Source organism: Humulus lupulus, chromosome 8, assembly GCF_963169125.1.
Source record: "Humulus lupulus chromosome 8, drHumLupu1.1, whole genome shotgun sequence".
In the NCBI taxonomy this organism is placed as follows: domain Eukaryota; kingdom Viridiplantae; phylum Streptophyta; class Magnoliopsida; order Rosales; family Cannabaceae; genus Humulus; species Humulus lupulus.
Window position 1 is genome coordinate 133,781,435 of NC_084800.1, and position 25,636 is coordinate 133,807,070.

Here is a 25,636-nt window from a genome sequence, read left to right on the forward strand (position 1 = left end):
ACCACCAGGAACTCTGTCATCATAGTCTCATGCCTGGGGGCATCCCCCACTGTGACCGGTAGTTTGATAGTTCCTGTTGGTGCTAGGCATTCTCTTATGAACCCATATATCACTTGGGAACACGGTGTCAGGTCCTTGACTGTGAGCTTCATCTTTTCAAGGGATGATTTGTAGATGATATTTACTGAGCTTCCCGTATCCACCAAGCATCTCTTCACTCGGACCTGATTGTAAGGACTAAAGGGTCATTGTGGGGGTACCCACGTGTCTAGCATCATCTTCTGTAAAAGTGAGAGATTCACTTTCATACTTTGGATTCTTTGGAGACCGCTCCTCGACTGCCATACACCGAGAAGACTCCCCTACCTCATGCCTGAGGGTCCTTGCATATCGATCACGAGCATTGCTACTGTTGCCTGCTATGTGGGGTCCCCCCACATATGGTATCCAGTGTGAAGTCTACAGATGTCGGCTCAAGTGGTGGACTCCTCTGCCTTCGGAATTCTGGATTCCTTCTTGGGGTCTTGGTCTTGCCTCGGTACCTTGAGAGTTTTCCTGATCGGAGAAGAAACTCTATCTCATCCTTCAATTGTTTGCACTCGTTTGTGTCGTGCCCATAATCATTGTGGAAATGAAAAAACTTGTTCTTGTCCTTCTTTCTTTCTGAGTGCAAGGGGAGTGGCTTTCGATACAGTACCTCCTAGTATGTTGCTAAGTAAATCTCAGCCCTTGATGTTGTCAGGATGGTATGATTGGTGAACCTGGGCTGGTAGGGTTGATGCTTAGCTTGTTTGTCAGTGGGTGCCAACTTAGCTTTCTTCTCTCCACCCTGCTCGACCCTTGAGGTATTCCTCTTCTTACAGTTGCCTCCACTGTCGCCCTGAGGGTTTGCGCCATTTTTATCCGTCTTGACAGTGGCCGGATGGTTTATGCTTTTTTCTTCCTTCATGATAGCATCATCTAGCTTCATGTATTTTTTGGCTCGGTCTAGGAACTTTTGTAAGGTGTTGATAGGGTTCCTGTGTATACTATCCCACAAAGGACTACGATAAATTATTCCAGCCGAGATGGCAACGAACTTTCCTTCATCTCTTCCTGAACTATTCCCAGGAAGTGATGGATCCAGGTTTGAACTTCCAATACCATTCCTAAGCTGAGTCAGAGAGAGTGGTAGGGAATACCCTGCACCTATAATCATGTTCCACACCGAGTAATTCCATATTATCCTCGAACTTCCCAATATGTCGTACTGGGTCCTCCTTCCCAGTGTATGTAGGAAGTTTTGGGGTCTTGTATTTCGGTGGTGGTTGGGCAGCTTGGATCTTGGCATTGAAAGGGCTCCCACTTCTATGAGCCAACTCGATATCTGAAGGTTTCTTGGTTAGACCCTGAACAACCATAACGAGTGCATCTATTTGAGCCTGCACTGCTGGTGGGATCGCTGCTCCAGGTGGGGTGGATATCCTTGGTACCTCCTCCTGAGAACTGGTCCTCCTGTTGATGACCTCCCTCAAATCCTGAGGTCGTGCATCTTTCCCTAGCCTATCGAACACAATACTTGTGTTATTCATTGGTTCCTTTCCCTCGCGAGACTGAGGGTGTAGGGGCGGTAGGTCCACCTTGCCCTTGTCGGTGCGACCCTGCCCTCGAGCCTCTCCTCCTACATGACTTTGAGATTTGGAGCGGCCATTTCCATTCCTGTCACGCCTCTCAGATGTTTGACCCTCATCTCCAGCGTTGCTTCGTCGGTCCCCCTGGGAGGGGGCCTTCGGGTTGGTAATACTCCTACTCCTAGATGGAGTGTTATTCTTCTTAGTCATGGAGGAGGCAGTCTTGGACTGTGCCTCTTCATCCTGGGAAAGTGGTTTTGAGCATCTAAAGGAATGAGACATTGTTTTGCTACGCACCTTGTAAGTAATTTATGTATTTATATGTTTATTCATATATGTGAGCATGTTTTGGTATTTTCTATTTTATATTATGTATATGAAAATAGGAAACATGCATCTAGACAAAAATATTTCAGTTCCTACACACCGGACACCAAATAGACTGGGTGGATGTTCCAACACTCCAAGGCCGAAAATCTTCTCTTCCAATTCTGTTCTTCTTTTTTCCACTAACCCAAAAACCTTGATCGAAGGCTTTGCCCTGCATCAGCTTGTTTAGTTTCGGAGAGGCTAGTTCTCCACCTCAGGTTGGTCGTGTAAAAGAGGGAAGAAGGTGAGGGAAAGAAAGAGATCGAGATTGGAATAGAAACAGAGGGAGATCGGTGAGAGAGAAAAAATTAATTTTGTTTTTATTTATTTATTTTATTATTGTTTACATCAGCTAAAATATATTTTAATTATTATTTTTTATTTTAAAATTATTTAATAAGATTTTTTCTTATATTATGATATAGACTATTGATAGAATAATACGGGTCACCTTAGTTAATCTAATAAGCACCTCACGATCTTTGTGGTGATTTTTGTAGTGACATATGTAAGAAAAATATAATGTTAGGTGGATTTATCTTAAAAAAAAATGATTCAATATATAAATATAAAGTAAAAAATATTCAGTATTTATACCCCTAATTAACCTTTTATTTTTTCACAAAGTACATCTTAGAAAAAAATCTGCTGTCTTTAATTTTCTATCCTTTCCATGTCCCACCAATTAGCTTAAGATACTTTATTTATTTATTTAATATATATTTAAATTATTTATAATTTTCTCTTTTTTCAATTATATTAATATATAAATAGATAATGTGTTTTACAATAATTAAGAGGGATCGAAAATTGGTAACAGCAGTTTTTTCCTTGTATAGTAATTTCATTTTAAGCAAAATTAATTGAATGAACAGTGAGCGCAATTTAAAAAAAAAACCAGAATGAAAATTAAAGTACGACGTCGTTTAAGGCAAAAAGTTGGCCGATCCACGCTTGACTGCTTCATCGTCATTCCTGTTTGTCAATGACCCTACGAAACAGACTTGCTCCATTTCTGCTGAACCCTCCGAAAACACATTCAACATCTCTTCCTCTCTCGCTCTGAATTTTTCTTCTTTTTCTTCCTCAACTTCGATTGTTTCTTCGAAGCTGAATTTTAAAAAATGTCGTGGCTGAGGTCAGCCGTGAGCAAAGCCGTGGAGGTTGGGAACAAGAACAACCTCACTCGAACCGTCAAGAACTACGCCGACTCCGTCGTTCATCAGGCCGGCCAAGCTGTTGCCGGCGGTGCTAAAATCCTTCAAGAGCGCATAGTAATTTTCACAATTTCTCGAATTTTCCCCCAGTTCTGATTGCTCTGATTATTTGTCTTAAAATGCGTTATTGAGTTTTGGTGTCCATTTTTTTTTTAGATTTTGGTTTGTATCTGTTTTTGGCATTGTTTCACTCGGTTTAGCATGTTGAGCAAAGGTTTAGCTGAAATTTTTCTTCTAATCTGTTGCGTTTAGGGATTTTGCTTGAGATATGAATGTGTTATAGAACTTCTTAAATGCTACTTGTAAAGATAAAAGTTTCAGTGAAGTGTTTGCTTAACAAGCGAATCCAAAAGCAAAACAATTATAGAAAAAAAATATAGCGATTGACCTTCTTTGAGTCTAACCTTATCGGGCTGACTCAGATTTTGCCAGTTACTTTCAAGATAGACAATTCACTGTTGGTGTGGCTGTATGAAACTAATTCGTTTCTAAAACCATTTTTTTGTGTCGTACTTGTAATCACAAAATGCCAGAAATACGCCTTCATGTGAGAAGACTAAAGTGTAAGAATTTGTAGTTCCAATGGTCATAGCATCAGGAAGACTACCTTACAAGAATGTGCTTTTTGGTTTGAGTAGCTTTGTTTTTTGTTACCAGTAAAGAGTGCCAGATTTGGCAAGTTTCTTGATTAGTGTATTTTTGGAAATTGTACAGTATTTCTGCATTGGATATGGAATTTGCCAATAAATATTTCACATTTGTGGCTCATGAATTTATCAAGTGTAACTTATCCTTTTGCATTTAAAGAGAAGAGAGAGAACATAAATTATCTATGAATTTGGGGATATACTAGTATTGAAATTAGTAGATCCCCAAACGGTTGGGCCTCTGTCTCTCTCTCACAGAAAATTATATAAAAGAATTAAAGAACAATTGCATTGTGAGCTTGTTAGTTGTTGATACTTGATACGTATAATTTAATATTATATATCAATTAGTAAAGGATCAGCTTAGATGGAAGTGAAAGAATGTGTAATCGGAAAACCTGTCTACTTTTTTGTCAAGGGAGACTTATAGTTGGGCAAATCTAACCCTTATTTATGAACCACTTTTGTAACTTTATATATGAGATGGTCATAAATTATTTGTTAGGAAATCAAATTTATTTCGTTGCTATAAAACTGGGAACCCACCAATCTAAAGGATTTATTTGATATAGAGGTAACTAGAGCTGTAGTTGTCTCTTTATCATTTTTCAATAATTTACAACTTACATTAACTGGGACAAATTCCAATATTTATTTTCCAATTATTATTACCGTTATTTTATTTTCTAATTTCCCTTGAATGCCATGCATATCCAGAGTGCTCGAAATTTTAGAAGTGTCAAGCAGACTATAAAAAGATTGGAAGAAGCGGCTGTCTCTTGTAGGGGCAATGAAAGAGCTCATTTACTGAAAAGATGGTTAGCTGTGCTTAAAGAGATTGAAAAGTTGTCTGAAGGTTCTTCTGAGGATAAGCAAAGCACTCTTGAGCAAGATACAGCGTCTGATGACTTGAAGGATAGTCCAAGAAAACCATCCATGGTGAGAAAAGTGTTTTTTTTTTTTCATTGTACGAAATTAGTTGGGTTGAGAGCTACATTGTGTAAAAATGGTGAGGAAAAGATCACATTTCTTTCTATATTTTATTTTTGTGATTCAAGTTTACAACCTAGGGCTAGTATTATATAGGCTATACACTAATCACAACTTTAATTATAGAATACTAAACAACCCCTATAAATGAGGGAACTAGAAAGTCACACCTTTGATTTCCATAGCTGTCAACACTCTCCCTTATTAAGCTGGATTATAGATATTGATGAGTCTCAGCATGTTTACTAGGAAATAAAATACCCGTTCAGATAACCCTTTTGTGAGAATATCAAATCTATTTGGACATATTTAACGCTGATAATTTCTCCATTAATCTTTGAATATTTTTATGTATATTATTTCTATTCAGTGAACATATATTTATACAAGTATATGATAGGTATGAACCGAATCACAAATATACAAAAAATAAATTAGCAAATTAATAAGTTTCCTAGAATAAGAATAACTGTCAAATCTTTGAATATTTGACAGCCTTACAAGAATCATTCCAAGTTAGGAATGTTCCTAAAAACAATTTGATTTTCCCACCTCCTCCTCAAGCCGGTTTAAAAATATCCTCCATAGTCAGCTTGCTATTGAAAAAATCAAACTGTTTTTTAAACAATCCTTTTGTGAATATATCAGCTACTTGTTGTTCAGTAAGAATATAAGTCATACACACTGAATCATCCTCTATTTTCTCCTTAATAAATTGCTTGCCCACTTCCACATGTTTTGTACGATCATGCAAAACTGATTGTGTGAAATTGAGATAGCAGCCTTTAGAGGTGTTCATAAAACCACCCATACTGCACAAATCGCCTACACCGCATCGCAATTTGCGATTTAGAACCCTTCGCGGTGTGGTTGCGGTTTGTATTTTTGCCAAACTGCGCGGTTCTGTTTGCGGTTTTAAATTTTATAAATGCGGTTCAAACCACATCTCACCACATCATTATATATATTAATTTTTTTAATTTTACTACATTTAAAGTTAATGCATAAATATATATATATATAGTATAATATAATATACACTATCTAGAAAAAAATATATAATGTTTCATGGGATGCTAACACATATTCTACTTCAATCTAAAGATATGCCTCCTTAATTAAAATAATATTTACTTTTATATTACATTTTTTTTTGTTAATAGTTTGTTATATTTTTATTATTTTGCTTAAAATTTATTAGTTTGTTGTACATTTAATTATTTTGTTAAACACTATGGTTATGAGATTTATTATGAATCTCTCTTAATTATAATATTTAATTGTTAAATTATTTGGCGATAGGTATAAACCGCCTACACCGCACCGCACCACACCGCATTTTTCGGTGCGGTTTGAGATTTATGTGGTGCGAGTTGCGGTTTGGAAAATTGTTCAAACCGCATATGTGGTGCGGTCCAAAAAATTAGAGAAAAACTGCACCACCCGCACCACGAACACCCCTAGCAGCCTTGTTATCACAGTACAACTTCATAGGAGATGACTGTGATACCTTCAATTCTTCAAGTAGCCTTCTTATCCACAAGATCTCACAAATACCTTGAGAACTCTAAATTCTGCTTCAGCACTACTTCTGGCAACCACACTCTGCTTTTTACTTCTCCATGTAACTAAGTTACCTCCAACAAAGGAACAATAGCCTAAGGTAGACCTTCTATCCACTACACTACCAGCCCAATCCGCATTTGTATAAGTCTCAATTTGTAGATGGCCTCGTGGTTTGAACATGAGTCCTTTCCCAGGTATTCCCTTTAAGTATCTCAAAATTCTGTAAACGGCTTTGAAGTGTTTTGGTCCAGGTGAGTGCATGAACTGACTCACCATACTAACTGCGAATGCTATCTGGATGCGTGTGAGATAGATAAATCAGTCTTCCAACCAGCCTTTGATAGCACTCTCTGTCCTTTACATTCTCTATTTGAGCGGGTTGCAATTTTTCGTGTGGTTCAACTGGTGTTTCAACAGGCTTACACCCCAACAAACCAGTCTCATTAAGAAGATCAAGGGCATATTTTCGCCGATATACAAAGATACCTTCTTTGGACCTAGCAAACTCCATTCCAAGAAAGTATTTTAATGCACAGATTTCAAATCCTTCAGCCAACTTCTTCCTTAGAGCTTTTAGTTCACAATGATCACTCCCTGTTAGCACAATATTATCTACGTAAACAATTAAGATAGCAACTTTACCTTCCTTTGAATGTTTATAAAACATAGTATGATTAGCTTGACTTTAAGTGTATCCATTGTGTTTTATCACCTTTCCAAAACGCTCGAACCATGCTCTTGGAGACTATTTAAGACCGTACAAGGACTTTGTTTAAGTCCGTACAAGGACTTCTTCAGTTTGCACACTTTTCCCCCTTCAAAACTCTTCTCAAAGCCAGGAGGACTCATAAATACCTCTTCTTCCAGATCTCCATTAAGATATGCATTTTTTACATCTAATTGATGTAACAGCCAATTAGAGTTCACTGCAAGGGAAAGAAGCACTCGGGGAAAGAAGCACTCGGATAGAGTTTATTTTTGTTACAGGAGCAAACATTTCTTGATAATCTATCCCATAGGTTTGAGTGAAGCCTTTTGCAACAAGCCTAGCTTTATGTCTCTCAATACTCCCATCAACTTTGGTTTTTACTGTAAAAACCCACTTGCAGCCTACAACTTTTTTCTTCTCAGGTAACTCAACCATCTCCCAAGTATCATTCTTTTTTAAGACATTCATTTCTTCAAACACTGCTAATTTCCAAGATGATTCCTCTAGTGCTTCCTATATGTTTCTAGACACAATAAGGTCTGAAATCTTTGTGGTAAATGCTCTGAGTTTAAATGCTCTGAGTTTCAGACAGTTGGTTATATGAAATATATTTGACAATAGGACATTTAGTACAGGCTCGGGTCCTTATTCTAATGGCAATAGGAAGGTGCAGATCTGAGTTAATGCTTCTTAGTGCTATTTCTATAGAAGGCTCGGATTCAGGATTAGTAACACTTGGAGGCAAAGGATGAATAGAATGAGAATTGTTACCTGGAGTATTCAGATGACCATCACTCAGGGCTTTAGATTGATCAGGTTCTGAGATGAGTTGCTGGTCTTTATTTTTTTCAATGACATTCTTTCTAGTATAAACCACAGCTCAAGATTTTGACAATTTTTAATCAATAGTAGTATTTCTTTATCTGACAGACCAATTTCAGATTCAATTTCAATAGTTTGAACATCTTTAAGAGAAGGAGAAGCATCCAATATAATATTCGGTAAAGGAACAAGTTCCCAAAAATTTGATTCTTCTAAATTCTCCACTTGAATTAAATTTTTCTAAAAATATGGAGTAGTTTCCAGGAAAGAAACATTCATTGAAATATAAATTATTTTTGTAAGAGGATAGAAACACTAGTATCCTTTTTTATTAGAGGGATACCCAAGAAAAATACATTTTTCAGCTCTTGGTTCAAATTTAGACCTAGACCTTTTAGGAATGTGTACATAAGCAGTACAACCAAAATTTTCTAAGGGTAATTCAGAATAAATCCAAGAACTAGGAAATTTTTTTTGGAAACAAGATAAAGGAGTTGTGTACAGTAAAATACGAGTAGGCATCCTGTTAATCAAATAAGAGGCAGTAAGTACAACATCTCCCCACAAGTATTTAGGCATATTCATGTAAAACATCATAGCCCTAGCAACTTATAACAAATGTTTATTTTTGCGTTCGGCTAAGCCATTTTGTTCAGGGGTGTTGGGATATGAAGATTAATGTAATATGCATTTTCCACTTAAAAAACTGCTTAGAATTTATTAAATATTCTGTACCATTATCAGATCTTAAAATGTTGATTTTAGTTTGAAATTGGGATTCAATCATAGAATAAAAATCGATAAAATTTTTTGCAACTTCAGATTTTTCTTTCATTAGATAAACCCAACAAAGACGAGTATGGTCGTCTATAAACATAAACTATATTTTACCAGAAAGTGTGGTGACCTTAGAAGGTTCCCAAACATCACTATGAAAAAGGTAAAATGGTTTAGAAAGACAATAAGATTTTTGGATATAAGATTTACGTTGACTTTTGGCCGGTAAACAACTATCACAATGAAAGGATAATGAATTTAATTCTTAAATAAACCAAGAAACAAACGTTTTAAATAAAAGAAACTAGGATGGCCCAATCTATAGTGCGAAATCATTATTTGATTATAAACAAAAAAAGAGCTGATACTACTAGGTCCTTGAGCAATTTTATTATTAGATAGAATATCTTCAAAATAGTAGAGACCATTACTCATCCTAGCACTACCAATCATCTTCCTTGAGTTCTGGTCCTGAAAAATACAATGAGATTCATAGAAAATAACACAACAATTAGAATCTCTGGATAATTTACTAACAGATAGGAGATTACTATGAAGTGGGGGAACATGGAGAACAGATTTAAGATCTATTCTCTCATATTTTAATTAAACCTTTCCCTGCAATTGGTGATAAACTACCATTAGCTATCCTAACTTTACTAGTACCTGAATAAAGTTTATATGATTTAAATATATGTGAGGAATTGGTCATATGGTCAGAGGCTTCGGAATCAATTATCCATGGAGTAGATGTTGAAAGAAAAGAATGGAGAGCATGTTTTTCATTACTTGTATGTGCCACAAAAGCAACAGAAATACCATAGGGTTGCAGAGTGGATCCTAGTAGTGTTTGAAGATGCTCCATTTGCTCTTTAGTAAAGGGGCTGGTTTCAACTTCATTTGCTGTAGGTGCTCCACGTCCATGCCCAGATTTGCTCTTCCAGTTTGCTGGTATTCCATGAATCTGCAAGCAAGTCTCACGAGTATGGCGAGGTTTGTTACAGAAGTTGCACCACATCTGTGGTTTCACATCATATTTGTTCCAGGCGTTTAGAGCTTCCTCCCATATTGGAATCCTAGGCTGATCCCTCAACAATAGTTCCAGCAGCCTTCTTTCCCAACATAATGTTCCTTTGACTTTCTTTCCTTCTCACCTCAGCGAACACCTCACTAATAGAAGGTAGCGGTGGTCTACCAATAATTCTCCCCCTTACCTCATCAAACTCAACATTAAGGCCAGCTGAGAACTTGTAGTTCTGATTATTCTCCAGTTTTCTTATGATGTCGTCCATCCTCAGTAGATTTCCATTCATAAGTATTAAAGAGATTAAGATTCTGCCATATTCTTTTAAGAGAAGTAAAATATTTAGTAATAGTATCCTCACCTTGCTTTATGTCACCGAGTTTGAGATTTAAGTAAAAAATCTGAGATTGATTCTCCAAGTCAGAATACATCTGATTTACATTGTCCCAGAGTTCCTTAGCAGTTGGATAACACATGTAGTTGGAGCTGATGTCTTCTTCCATAGAGATGACAAGCCAAGTCATCACCATAGAGTTCTCTGCGTCCCAGGCAGCGTACGTCGGATCGTCCTCCTTGGGAGTCTTCTTCTCTCTCGTTAGGTAGCCCATCTTCCCATGTCCTCGCATGTACATCCGGATTGACTGAGACCATCTCAAAAATTATCACCATTAAGTTGAATGGTGGTGATCAGAACTGGGTGAGATTCAGGGGTAATTTTAGAGGATTCAATAGTGTTAGGAATGGATGGAGTGGATTCTTGGGTACATCTGACATGGTGGCTGAGGGAAATGAAGAAGGCAGAGAGAGAAAGGGTTGGTTTGGCTCTGATACCGAGTCACAAATATTGGGGAAAATTTTTGTGTATATTATTTCTATTCAGTGAACATATATTTATACAAGTATATGATAGTTGTGAAATGAATTACAAATATATAGAAAATAAATTAGCAAATTAATAAGTTTCCTAGAATAATAATAGCTGTCAATTCTTTGAATATTTGACAGCCTTACAAGAATCATTCTAAGTTAGGATTGTTCCTAAAAACAGTCTGATTTTCCCACAACTAGGAAATAAAATACCCGTTCAGATAACCCTTTTGTGAGAATATAAACCAGCTGATGATTTGTTTGGACATATTTAATGCTGATAATTTCTCTAATCTTCTCTTTAATAAAATAATGATCCACTTCAACGTGTTTAGTTCTGTCATGATGTATAGGGTTATGAGCAATACTAATGGTAGATTGGTTATCACAATAAAGCTTAATATGGGCTCCGTATTGCTTCACACACTCCATGAGCCATGGCTCTATTCTGCTTCTGCACTGCTTCTAGCAACCACTGTTTGCTTCTTACTTCGCCATGTTACCACATTCCCCCATACTATTGTGCAATATCGAGATTTCAACTTTCTATCATCAATTGAGCCAGCCCAGTTTGCATCTGTGAACACTTCAACTTTCCTTTCAATTGTCTTTTGGAAGAAAAGACCTTTCCCTGGAGTTTGCTTAAGATACTTCAGAATTCTATATACTGCATTGAGATGTCCTTGACACGGATCATGCATATATCGACTGACAAAACTTACTCCGAAGGCAATATCTGGTCTGGTGTGTGAGAGGTAGATTAGCTTTCCTACTAGCTGTTGATACATTCTTTTATCAACTGGATTTCTTTCAAACATTCTCTTTTTGTCTCCGAACTCAATTGGAGTTTTGCTTGGCTTACTTCCAAGCATGACTGTCTCTTTTGGAAGATCAAGAGTATATTTTCTTTGGGGCACAAAAATACCCTTCTTGCTTCTAGCAAATTCCATCCCTAGAAAATACCCGAGTGAACTGAGATTCTTGACTTCAAACTCTTTTGCCGACATTTCTTTGATCGAATTCATTTCTTCAGTGTTGTTACCAGTGACAATTATGTCATCAACATACATAATTAACATTGACATTTTCCCCTTTCGGAGGCGTTTAATAAACAGAGTCGGATCAATTTGACCTTGCGTGTATCCAAGTCCCTTGACTACTTTTAGGAAACGGTTGAACCGTGCTCGAGGGGATTGTTTCAAGCCATATAGAGACTTGTTCAACTTACAGACTTTAGTTGTATTGGGAGGATTTTCGAAACCCGGGAGCTGACTCATATACACTTCTTCTAAATCACCATTCAAGAATGCATTCTTCACATCAAGCTGATGCAACTCCCAATCCAGGTTCACTACAAGCGAGAGTAATACTCTAATAGTGTTGAGTTTGGCAACTTGAGCGAAAGTTTCTGTGTAATCAATTCAGTAGGTTTGAGAAAAACCCTTAGCAACTAACCGAGCTTTGTACCTCTCAATAGATCCATTAGCATAATATTTGATGGTAAACGCCCATTTGCACCTTATCACCTTCTTTCCAGGCGGCAATTCCACTAATTTCCAAGTTTCATTTTGTTCGAGTGCTCTCATCTCTTCAAGGACTGCTGATTTCCATTGAGGAGTACCAAGTGCTTCATCAATATTCTTGGGAATCACAATATCCGACAGACTAGAGGTAAGAGCTTTAAATGGTGATGACAATTTTGAAAAAGAAATAAATTGTGAAATAGGGTGTTGAGTGCAAGATCTAGTTCCCTTTCTCAATGCAATAGGAATATCTAGATCAAATGGAGGTTTAGAGGGTAGAGTACCTGGATCTTTTGAAAGCAGTGAATATACCTTTGGATTGGGCTTTTAACTGTGATGAGGATTCGTGATTTGTTTATTCCTTCTGGAGTATACCTGTAGTTCTTTCTGTTGGTCTTGAGGAGAAGAAGATCCATCTTTGTGAGAGGGTTGATGTTTAGGCTCAGAAGAAGATAAATGAGTGATTTCAGGCTCTAGAGAAGAAACGAGAGTAATTTTAGGCTCTGAAGAGAGAGGAGGGGATAGAGATAATTCTAATCCCCACAACCATTGAGCTTCTCGCTCGAGATGATTATGATTCTCCCCCTGAAGTGAGGTGGGAGTGAAGTAAGGAGTATTTTCGAAGGTGACATCACGTGAGGTATAAGATTTTTTGGTGAGAGGACAATAGCATCGATAACCTTTCTATGTTGGAGAATAACCCAAAAACACTGTCTTAATGGATTTAGGATCAAGTTTACTCCCAAAGTGCAACCAAAAGCTTTGACTGACAGAGAATTGGTGGACACACGAGGATACCGAGTTTGAAACACAGACAATGGTGTTTTGAACTGAAGGAGTCAACTGGAAAGGCGATTAATGAGATAAGTAGCAGTGAGGACAACATCACCCCAAAGATATTTTGGAATATGCATGGTAAACATGAGAGCACGGGCAATTTCTAATAGGTGACCATTTTTTCACTTAGCCACCCCATTTTGTTGTGGTGTATCCACACAGGAGCTTTGATGAATAATAATTCATGATGAAGGAGAAAGGGACTAAGACTAGTATTGAAATATTCAATACCATTGTCAGTATGAAGTGTCCGAATGGATGTTTGAATCTGCGTTTGAATCATAAGATGAAAGTTTTGAAAAATAGGACCAACTTTAGACTTATGTTTAAGCAGATAAACCCAAGTGATCTGTGTGTGATCATCAATGAATGTAATGAACCAACGCTTACCATGAGAAGTAGTAACTTTTGAGGGACCCCAAATGTCACTATGAATAAGAGAGATAGGACGGGTAGGTGCATACATTTTTGGAGGGAAGAAGACCCGTGTGTGTTTGGCAAATTGACAAATATCACATTGAAAATCAGCAACCTTTTTATGAATAAACAAAGAGGGAAATAATTGTTTTAAATATAAAAAACTTGGATGCCCAAGTCGATAGTGCCGTAACATAATTTTTTGAGAAATTGAATCAAAAACAGATTTTGAAACATAGGAATTAGAAATAGAACTTGAATCCAAACGGAGTTGAGAAGGTTGCTCTCTTCTTTGTCCATCAAAGAAATAAAGTCCGTCACGAATCCTAGCACTGCCAATCGTCCTCCCGATGATAGATTTTGAGTGTGACAAGAACTTGACACAAATTTAGTAAGGCAGTGATTATCAACAGTTAACTTATGGATAGAGATTAAATTGCATTTCATAGAAGGTACATAAAGAACTGATTTAAGATGTAAATCAACAGACAATGTAATAGTGCCAATTCCTACAATAGGAGAATAAGAGCCATCTGCAATTTTGACAATAGATTTAGTGGAGTACGGATAATATAAATCAAACAAGTGAGGGAAACCTGTCATGTGATCAGTTGCGCTGGAATCTATTATCCATGGTGTTTGGAAAGTTGAAGAAAAATTACTAGTTTTGATAGAAGCAAAGGTGAACTGATTATGGGCCTGAGATTGGGCTTGGATTTTGGGTAGGCCCACTGTTATGAGAAAAACTAATTGTGGGCCTGAACTTTATAGGTGGAATGATGGGTTTATGATGGGCCGAATTGGGATTAGAATTAGGGGTGTCAGTGGGTTGTGTTTGGGCCAAGTAAGGTCCAATCTTTTGAGGTGAATTTTCTTTACGTGTAGACATGGTCACTTATGCGACCCAGGGACGGATTGAGCTTTTGAGAAGTCCGAGCGTCTAAGGACTGTGCATGACCGAGACTGGGGACGAGATGGCTGCGGCAAGAGACCTGGAGTCAAGAGCTTAGGCGAGAGTGATGTCGGAGATGGTGGCTGAGAGCTCCTGAGTTGGAGAGGATGCTGAGAACTTCTAGGCGCCGTACGACTGGAGAGGACGCTGGAGTGGTGTGATGGGGTTTGGCCGAGAGATTCAGAGAGAATCGTAGGAGGCCATGTGACTGGATGACGGTGGTCGGACTGGTCGGACTGGAACTGGCGAGATGTCTTAGATTGCTGAGAGAATGACAGGATGTCATAGAAAGATGCGGCTGGGAACAAAAGGAAACAAAGAGGACCGAAGGAGCCTTAAAGTTCTGATACCATGTAAAAATGGTGAGGAAAAGATCACCTTTCTTTCTAATTTTACTTTTGTGATTCAAATTTACAACCTAGGGCTAGTATTATATAGGCTATACTCTAATCACAACTTTAATTACAGAATACTAAACAATCCCTATAAATGAGGGAACTAGAAAGTCACAGCCTTTGATTTCCATAACTGTCAACACATTGACATGAACTGAAAACGTCCCTAAAGCCAATGTTTGTAGTTAAAGTTCTTAGGCTTAGGCAACCAATTCAGGGAATGGTGGGGCAATGAGCATCCATAGAGTAGAGAAAAATTGTGGACATCACTTTTATCATTGAAATAATCATTATATATGTTTCTATGACTTCAAACACTTTGTTGACTTGCTTTCAACTTCAAGCAGGCAGTTATTGTAATTTTATTCCATTTTGTAGAAATGATTTATCTCATAACTTAGGTAAAGGACCAGAACTCATCATAAATTCAGTACTTATTATATCTTTGTAGCTAGCTCCATTTCATGATTTTTAAACCTCTGAAACTATTTGCAGAAGTCATCAGTTGATAATCCATTCTTCCAATGATTGCTGAAGTTTGTCATTTTGTTGTGCTGCTTGGTCCTGACATTCTGTTCTATGTAGGTTTTGTATTATGACTTGGATTTGGGTGGTGAACCAATGAATTTTCATGATGTCTTCCTTCAAAGCCAAGCTTTAGAGGGCATAACATTGTCTATGGTATGTTACACTCACTTTAGCAATATGTGTATCTTTACTGTGAGTAGTATTAGGAGTTGGTCTTACAACTTTATAATTTTTTAATATGATACTCTGTGAGTTGCCTTTGGGAGCATGCTAAGCAATTCTTAATAGTGTTTCTACATGAATTTCTGTGAAGCAAAGTATTTTATTGCTGAACTCCAACTTGCAGATAGCTTTATTTAGATGAATTCATCAATCACAGGCAGTCGAGAATGTATAACAATAATACATGATAAAGAATCCTAATTAAATAACAATTCTTCTGATAAACATAGTGAAGTATGTATTAGTGTCTACAATGTCATTTATTTTTTAAGTAAATAAATAAAAAAAACTTGATTAGGGTTTCTTTGACGTTGTTGTAAGTTTACACAAGACTTGATCCCAAAAAACAGTACTTCTGTCTGTGCTTGGTTGTTCCAGCTGGACTATATGATTTTTTGGAAAATACTGATGATAAATAAATGCCTCTAATATCAGCGTTAACCAAAAAAAGTTACGAATATTGAGCTTAACTTCATATCAACTCACTCTTTTTTTTGGGCTCAGATTCTTGAAGCACCAACTGAGGAAGAAGTTTCTCTTCTCCTGGAGATGTTTGGGTGAGTCTGCTTTTAACCATATTAGTGATTTAGGCCTCAGTATGATCTGTATAGTGCCAACATTTAGGTTATACCGGGTGACTAATATATTTTCCCCTCAAATAAATGTAAAGCGGGTTCTACTTATTTTCATACCCTCAGATTCTTTATCATATTCTTTGGGCTTCCTAATATTTGTTCTTCTGACTGGTAAATATACACAAATAACTTGTGCATAGGGCAGATAGGATAGAGGGGAATGGAGTCTAACTAACTCGTTGCTTGCAGGCTCTGCCTTACAGGTGGGAAGGAAGTTCACAATGCAGTAGTTAGCAGTATACAGGATCTGGCAAAAGCTTTATCCAGCTATGAAGATGAAGTATTGGTAAATAAATGAAGAACATGGTTATACTTCTGAATTTCGGGAAAATTAAAAGTTTTTTTTTCAAATATATTCACGTGTATACCTTTTTTTTTATATATAAATAAAACTTCGAGAAAATTATTGTTAGAAAGATATGTTTAACAAAAAAAATAAATTTTTTTACCCTCTTGTGATAGGAATTTTGTTTAGTGATGTGTTTTGCTTTATATATTTTAACAGTGGATGACGTGTAGCAGCAGATCCTTTTGTAACATCTACTATCTTTATCATGTGTAATTTCATTTTAAATACTAGTGTAATTAATTTGTTTCATACCTTCTCTTCTCTTCTCTATTAGTTTCCTTTAGGAAAATGAATCTTCATTTGGCCACGTCACTGTGTAATGTTTGAATGCATATTTATAATGATATGCATCTAAACATATACACACGGTGACCTGACAGTTTTTGTCAACCAATCACATCAATTTAAACTGAGACTCGTTGTTTTAAAAAGTAGTGTTACGTCATTATACATGTTTGGGTGTAACATATCACAGGAACACATATCATTGCTCTTTTGAAAAAGGAACCTAGTGACATAAGAAACTGTATAAGTTGGGGGTATTCATTTTATATATATATATATATATATATATATTTAAATATACTAATGTCTTTTCTGCTAAATAGGTAACCAATCTTCTTTTCTTCTAGAATCAACCAAAATAAAACCTTATTGAAAAACCATTAATACTCTAAAACTGCCACTAAGGCCACATTAATATGTAGTACAGCATCCTCTCATTTATGTTTCTATATGAATGTAGGGACTTGTTCATTCTTTTTGTGCTTACAGTCAAATTGTGTTTGTTTATTCATTTCCGAATTCTGTATCTAGGTGAAACGAGAGGAACTGCTTCAATTTGCTCAAGGGGCCATTTCAGGGCTCAAGATTAATGCTGATATTGGAAGGTGGGAAAACAATAGCTTTTTATCATTAATTTGTTGTTAATACTCTAATGGTTTGAGCCAGGCATCAACATAAGTTTTCTATACAGGTTGTCACTTGCTATTGATTTGGCATGTTGTGTATGGTGCTGTTTGGCTAAGCTTTTTTATGCCGCTTTTAGCATTTAGAATTAAAAAAGTACTTTTGAAAGTGTTTGTGTGTAAGACAAAAAGTCATTTTTTAATTTAAAAAATCTTTTTGGAGAAGCTAGTAAATTATAATAATTTTTATATTTTCTAATTTACTCATAAAAGATCTTTTTTATTAATTATCCAAACACTTAAAAAAACTTCTTATAATTACTTGCATCGCCTGCGATGACTTAGTGATGCCTCACTCCTTCACCCCATAGAATGAGGCTACTTTGCACAGTCTAGTAATAACAAACCAAGCTGTTCCTGTGTTTTTCTGGTCTCTGGTGACTAGTGGCAGTCCCCCCTCTCTTGTGGTCTGCATTGTTCAAAATTTAATGAGATTTTTGTGCTAGGTTGTAGAGGACACACACAAGAAAACAGGAAGGCTGGAGACAAATTATGTTCCAGTATATTTTATGTATTTTTAACTTATATTGATTTCTGGTTACAGAATAGACACAGAAGCATCTAGGCTAAAGGGAAAGCTTGATGAGATGGCTGCTTCCCAAAAGTTGTCTGAAGTTCGTGAAGGAACAACGTCAGAAACAATAGAGGTGGGCTGTTTACTTCTGATGATCCTTGTGTTCAATATCATCACATGGTTCTATATGATTAATTGGGTGCCTTGACGTCTTGACGAAAGCGCAAATGTTTCTTATATGTTTTGCATGACTGTAAGAACACCAAATGCTTGTAATGTAACTGATACTTAATACACACATTATATTGATATATATGTATTTTTATCATACATTATTGCTTAGAAAATTTGTTCACTTTAATTATTCCAAAAAGAGTGAAATTGCTTGCAAAGTAACTCCCTAATAGAGTCCAGAAAGTGAAGTATTCCATACAAGAGACATACGTTAATGCTTTACCAATATACAAGCGGTAGAATTTAGTCATGTAGAGGTTTTAAACTTGCTATATTTTTCTTGATGCAAAATAGAATTATAAAAACTTAGGTTCACAAGTTTTTGTGAATGCATTTAACATTCAGAATTTTGCGGTTATAACTTTTTTATAATGTGAAGTTTAATGTTCTACTTTTGTGTCAGTCATTGAAAGAAGCACTTGCACAAATTCGAGCTTGTTCCAAATTGGAAGCGCTTCTACTAAAGAAGAAATCTCTCAACAATGGAGATTCTCCCGAGATTCATGCACAAAAGGTTTGTTCTTTCTGGCTTCCTGTTTCATGATGGAGGTCTTTGTGTTTCTATATGGAAGTGCACACATTAAGTGCTGGTTTATTTGTCTGAATGAGTGGTGTTTTTAGAATTTTCAGTTTAATTATAGAAAGTGTTAAGCTACTTTAGGACCCTGAAATTGCTATATTAATATTATTTTTGTTGTATAAGTAGGTTGATAAGTTGAAGGTCTTATCAGAATCTCTCACTAGCTCCTCTGTGAAATCTGAAAAGCGTATTTCGGAGCACAGGTATAAAACCAAATTTAAAAGTTTTTAATTGCTATTATCATTATTATTGTCAGAACTAGCATCTAATGTGGATGTGTAAAAAAATGTTTGTTTCTGTAAAATTTGGTAGATCTCAAAAGGAAGAGGCACTAAAAGTTCGCGTTACCAAAGCAAGTGAGGCAAGTGAAAGAGAGAAGGTGAGCGCTTGTTTTCCTAGCAAGTGCATTTTTGTTTGCAACGCATTAGATACTGCAGCAGATAAGCAGTTCTTAGTTTCTACGGCAGTAGATAAGGCATTAGCAATGCAATGGGAATTTGGGTACAATGAACTATAATTGGAAGATAGCTTTAATAATTGCCAATGATATATTATGCCTGCATTGTCTTTCATGAAGAGATTGTTGTGCTTGGAGATTTTTACTGGTGAAATTGTGATCCTAGTGGGTATTCTCTAAGATCCCAAACACTTGAGAAGAAAACAAGAGCAAAAACTAACTGAAATTATTCTTATTAAAAATGATGAACAAATACAATTTGGAAGGTTATTTAAGAGACCCCTGGTTCTCCCCAACTAGTCTCTTCACAACCCGATTTCCCGGCCAAAAGATAACTTCCCTTGCAATCTGTCTTATTTATATACTCTACTCCCCAACCCCTTTCTTTCCTAGCTGTCTCCTTTGGACTGCCACATTAGCCTAGCCTATCCAATACTATTTTTACCCTTTTTTTCTTCACGTAGCATATGTGAATATAATTGGGGGTCTATCATTACCCGCCAACGTTGTCCTCAATGTTTAAATGAGGAAATTGGTGTTTAATTACATCAAAGTTTTCCCATGTGTCCTTGTGAGCTGGAAGGTCTTTCCATCTTTTTGAATTTTCTAGTCCATTGTGTGACTGGTTGGTAGATAACTGTTCGCCAATCACTTGCACTGGTTCCACCAAAAGCTCAAGCTCCTTGGTCAGACCAGCAGGAATGTCAGTTGCAGTAGCATCAGCAACAATAAACCTTTTTAACTACAATATATGAATCACAGGGTGTATTCTTGTTGTGGCAAGAAGCTCTGGTTTGTATGCAACTGTGCCCACTCTCTTTTGAACTTTATAGGGTTCGTAGAAACAAGTGCTAGTTTTTTGTTACATTTGTAGCTAGACTTCTGCCTGTATGGTTGCAACTTCAGATGCACAAAGTCTCTTTCAGCAAATTTGATATTTTTGCGATGTTTGTTAGCAGCCAGTATCATCCGTTGCTGCTGCAGCTGCTTTTTCATGTCACTATTTTATATTTTTAAACAAAACCATTTAAGATTCCTTATTTCAAAATACTAGGTAAACAATAAAGTAAATGAGAGTAAACAAGTCCAGTTAAAAGAGGACCGAACCTGCCTTCTCAGCCTCTGCTGCCTTCTTCAGTCCTTGACTCATGTGGCGCTTGTTCGTGCGCTCTAGTTTTGACTGCCACTTTAGCCAAGCATATCTAATTCTATTTTTACCCTTTATTTCTGCACCTAGCATAGGTAGATATAATTGGGGGCTGATCAGATCCTTATTTTATTAATTTTTTTATTATTATTTAATAACTGAAGCAATAGCTGAGGGTAGAAGGGCATGCTCACTATGTTTGTGTCTGGTGCCTTCATATTCTGTGCCATTTATTTTGTGCAGAGATCTAAGGTCTTTGTCTTACTGGCTTATTTTCAGGAACTAGCATCTGAGATTTCAGAGCTTGAAAGGCAAAGAGATGATCTTGAGGCTCAATTGAAGAAGGTTTTTCACTCTATATTTTTGTCATTATAAGTATTAGTGTCGTTGACTTAAAATGCTCTATATAACAACCCCCAACCTCCCAGTTAAATAAATAAAAAAATAAAACGTTGAGAAGGAGAACCAACTTTTTTAATGACGATTTTTATGACAAGTCGTACACCAATTTATGATTATTCCTCTTTCTTTTCAGTCTTACAAGATCATGTCTACCTCTTAATTTTATTAAGCATTTTACCCTTATTGATTGTACATGTTCAAATATGAACTGGTGTGTAGGTTAATATCTCGTTAGCAGCAGCTAATGCCCGACTTCGAAATGCTAGGGAAGAGAGAGATCAGTTTGAGGAAGCAAATGATCAGATTGTTGCACATTTGAAAACAAAGGTCTGTATTCGTGTGCTGCCTCAAGTGGTAGAGTAATTCAAGATTTAATATCTGAATGTGGCTTAGAAATGGACAGTTAATATCTGAATCTAGTTAGGAAATTGATGATGTGTTGAGTACTTAGAGCTCATTTCTAAACATTTTTTGGAATTTGTTGACAGGAGGATGAGCTATCGAAATCTGTTGCCTCATGTAGAATAGAAGCTGATGTTCTAAGTACATGGCTTAATTTTTTGGAAGATACCTGGGTTCTCCATCGCTCATATGCAGAAATGAAGGAGAAGGAGGTCAAGTATGTACTTGGCATAGATGTTTGTGATAATATTTCCTTTAATTTTTTTGTTAGTCTTTGTTATGGTTCCTAATTAGTTACTATTTTTTCTCATCAACACATTTATGTCTTGCTTGTTTGTATTTTCAAGTGATGAATTAGAGAAACACGAGGTCTATTTTGTGAACTTGGTCATCCATCTTCTCTCTGCATACAAGGTATTTGATTATCTTTTTCCTTTAAATGAAAGAAATTGCAAACTTTGCACTAATGTTATGGATTGGTGCTGTACTGGTTCTTGGGACATATCTTTTACTTTCTATGCAGAAAGAGTTGGAGCCTTCTATCAGCCGTATTTCAAAATTTGTGGAGAACCTAAATAAATTGAGTGATGGGTAATGTTCTTTTGTGATGTTGGGATGGTTTTCTTGATCTTCTTTGGCTTTGCTTTGTATTCTTGATCTTCTTTGACTTTGTTTTTAAGCATTTTTGGACATGATAATATAGCTCACAGACTGCATCTACTGCTGATGAGGACTCCATAGTATTAAACCCAAGGAAAAATCTCGAGGAGGAATATTTGGACTATGAAGCCAAGGTACACTAGTTTGTGTTGCAACTTGGGCTCAAATGCAATCACTAATCACAGTTCTTGTCACTTTAATTATTGTTTTATTATGCCATCTGGAAAGTTAAATATTTCTCACCACAAAGCTGCATCATTTTTACTGATTTAGGAATTCAAAGTTATTTCTTAAAAGTATCCTTTTTCCCTCTAAAAATGATCCTTCTTTAGTGTAGTTCGGTTTGTTTTGAAGAAGAGAGTTTTAAGATTAATTATGAGTTGATGCTTGTTTGTGAGTTATAACTTGCATTACATACAAGTACATCTTTGCTGGTCCTGATGCTGCTCGAACTCCAAATTTGGCAACAACTTAGATTTTATAATTATGTGAATAGCCTGAAATGAAGAAAGGTTTTATTATTCTCACTCACAGCACATTAATTCTCCTTTTTTCAGATTATTACCACTTTTAGTGTTGTGGATAACATGAGAGAGCAATTTTATGCTCAACAAGCTAAAATTTCCAGGTAATGACATGGAGACAAATATTGGACACTTATTTTCATGTCATATATTGTTTTATGCTATTTTATTAGCAATTCCTGAAGACAAATACATGGTTTGCCATATTCTAGGAAAGACGACCCAAACATTAAGAAGCTCTTTGATGAAATTGAGAAGTTAAGAGGGGAGTTTGAATCTATTGAGAGACCAAGTCTTGAAATGGAAAATCCTACTCAGAAAGTAGAAACTTTATCTACTTCTGAAATTATTAAAAGTAGTAAACCTCAATCTCCAAAAAAGGATGCAGGGGCACATAAAACTGAGCAGGATGAGCATATCAAATCACCTTCAGCAAAGGCAGAGCAGATGTTAGACCCTGAGGCAGAATTAGCAAAGCTCGAGTCAGAGTTTGGAAAGGTGGATCAAGACTACACGACTGAGGAGATTGGTGGCTGGGAGTTTGATGAACTTGAACGGGAATTAAGATCTGGAGATTAAGCATGGTTCAAATATGTAAACCCTTGTTCACATTCAATAAACGAAACAAGATATATTTTATGATAATGTTAAACTCTATCTTACCTCCCTAAAGCCGAATGTCACAAGCTTTTGTGTAAACTTGTAACGATTTGGATCATCAATTTGTTCATTCTTCTGTAAATTCTCTCAAATATGAATGTTGTAAAGTAAGATATCCAAGACAAATATATGTAAAGTACTGTCTGATTGCAAATGTTGAACACAGTTTCTTGGACCACTTAAATCTTTGAAACACGCCAATTAGCTGATAGTGCACATGTGGGTTAGAATGTGGTCTCAATTGCTTCCCTTACTGTTAATGGGGGCCCACCTGGTGCCATTTGAAAGGACCCTTGATTCTAACACACACTAGGAAATGAGGGAACCTTGGGGAGGATGTGGGGTTTGATGTTTCTCTTTATGTTTTATGTCATACAAAGTTATTCCATACATGGAAGTTCAATTTTGTCTCTTCTTTAGAACAACATCATCATTATGCAGGGCCTCCTATATTAGCATAAAGGGCACATAAGCTAGTGGGTGGGTACTCTTCCACCCAAAATCTCTTCAGAGGCCATTTTTTTTAAAACGACTACAGAGGATTGTTGCCTTGAACTGTTCAGCTGCTTTGCAACGCACATTTTGGCTGGTGCCGGTAGGATAGCCAGCAAAGGTAGCACTCCACTTTCCAATTTCAACATGTAGACCTGTAAATGCTTAAAGAAAATAGATAATTCCTGATTTTCTGGGATGTGGGTCATATGGGTGGATCAAAATTCTGGCTATGATTTGCTTGTGCTTCCTTTTCTGGCTTTGAGGAAGAGTTTTTTGTCCCATCATTATGTTAATCCAATATCTTCAGTGGCTTATGTGGTAATGTGAGATAAGAGTAAACAAAAGTTTGGGGGTATTGTGTTCCATATCTATGCGTCACATACCAATCATATGGTGGATGAGAGATGTGAATAGTAGAAAAAAATCAAGCTTAAAATGATGCTCCAATTTTCATCCTAAGATAATTGGGTGGTTTATCTGTTATTTTGGATTTGAAGAAAACATGTGAACCTGGAAAAAAAAAAAAAAAATCATTTTTCCATAATTGTTTATTTTATATTGTACGTGGAGATATTTAGTTTGAATCATGAGTGTAATAATGGGTTAGAAGTTTTGCATGTAGTGATTGATGCTTGTCATTTCCATCATCAAGAGGCTACCAGAAAATGATAGCCTAATAGGAACTGTATTTTTAATAGGTTTGGCCTTAAAAACAGAAAAGCCACACAAACTGTTGGTAATTTATAAAAAAAATGGAAATTCCATGGCTTTTTTGTTAGTGGTTACAGGTTAAAAAAGAGAAGAAGAAAAAAAAAAAGAAAGAAAGGAAGGAGGGAGAAATTGAAAACGTAGGGATTGTGATAAAAGGTGAAGACAAGACAAACAGAGGGCCTCGAGCTATGCAGGCATCTATCCGGAATTTCCCTCCCCCACCTCGCAATGTCGGATATTCTCTTGTTAATTGTCAACAATTCTCTCTTTTTTTCTACCAAGAATTTTATTTTATATGTCATTTTTTTTTGGTATAGAAACTAAAAAACAATGAAAAAAAAATACAAGGATACGACAGTTAAAAAAAGAGGGTGAAATCAAAAAAGCACAAAAGAAGATGCACACGTTTCCAGGAATCCAGTGAACGAAAATATTTATATACATGTTATGTTAGAAAGAGAACTCAAGCTAAGTAGAAAGTGATTCTTTAACTTCAAGTATTATTCTATTGATTGGAGGAGCTCTTTTCGTGTTTGTTTTATTAGTTGTGAGAGAGAGAGAGAGAGAGAGTCATTATCATATTTTAAGAGTGCACAAAAGCCAGAATTTGAGATATGGGTTGGTTCCCAGCTTAAATTTAGTTAAACGAGATGAGGTTTGAATTGATTTGAGCAGATAAAATATCTTACTTATATTTCTTGGAAATGGAAACAATATAATTTTAACAAGTGTGATTGCATTAGTAATGGGGTTGCTATCTCTTGACTATTTTGCAAAAATGAGTCCAACCTACAAAGTTACATACCCACCGCTTTATAATCTTTCGGAACATAACTTTAGTTTACTAACATTAATGTTCACTTTTAATGGAAATTATCAAATATTTTTTTTTTGAGTAAATTAATTTTCAACTTCAATTTCAAATCTCCAATAGGTTAAAAATAATCTTATATTATTTTAATAATAAAATTAACCTCTATGTTTTAAGTCAAAGTTTTATATGAAAAGACAAAAATATATTCATTTAAAATATTATATTGATTTTTTTTAATAAATATAATTTATAAAATTGATTAACAATATCTAAAATTTAAAATAAATTAAAAACAAAATTAATAAAAAAAAACTATATTTTTCATTTTTGAGAATTAATATATTTTAAATTTTTTGCAAATAATTATAAAATTGATCAATAAAACCTAAAATTAAATAAACAAATTTTATAACTAAAAAATATAGTTATTTGTTCTAATTTTGGATTTTATTTATTTTATAGATTATTTGTAAATATATATAATAATGTATTTTAAAATAGGTGTATTTTTGTATTTCACGAGAAAACTTTGACTAAAAATATGCTTAAAAAACTTTTTTTTTTAGAAATCTAAGATTAAACTTAGTTAATTTCTAATGTTTTAATAGAGAA

At 35.8% G+C, this 25,636-nt stretch overlaps 1 protein-coding gene across 1 annotated transcript; it reads left to right on the plus strand.

Annotated features, from left to right (window-relative positions):
• The first annotated feature begins 2,946 nt into the window (after positions 1-2,946).
• Positions 2,947-23,182, plus strand: LOC133798475 (nuclear-pore anchor-like). The gene is made up of 18 exons (XM_062236758.1): positions 2,947-3,253; positions 4,561-4,782; positions 15,308-15,403; positions 15,977-16,029; positions 16,297-16,393; positions 17,273-17,346; positions 17,969-18,071; positions 18,576-18,686; positions 18,879-18,955; positions 19,065-19,131; positions 20,636-20,701; positions 20,978-21,085; positions 21,247-21,377; positions 21,508-21,574; positions 21,684-21,751; positions 21,864-21,954; positions 22,378-22,448; positions 22,557-23,182. Exons 1-18 carry the CDS (start codon positions 3,104-3,106, stop codon positions 22,921-22,923), a joined length of 2,019 nt encoding a protein of 672 aa, XP_062092742.1. The 5' UTR covers positions 2,947-3,103; the 3' UTR covers positions 22,924-23,182.
• The last annotated feature ends 2,454 nt before the right edge of the window (positions 23,183-25,636 follow it).

What these genes read in the sequence shown, in the direction of transcription:
- LOC133798475 (XM_062236758.1), top strand. Translation starts at nt 3,104, where the DNA reads ATGTCGTGGCTGAGGTCAGCCGTGAGCAAAGCCGTGGAGGTTGGGAAC. An exon ending in AGGGCATAACATTGTCTATG is followed by an intron (nt 15,404 to 15,976) that starts GTATGTTACACT and finishes TTTTGGGCTCAG; the next exon opens with ATTCTTGAAGCACCAACTGA. An exon ending in AGGCAAGTGAAAGAGAGAAG is followed by an intron (nt 19,132 to 20,635) that starts GTGAGCGCTTGT and finishes GCTTATTTTCAG; the next exon opens with GAACTAGCATCTGAGATTTC.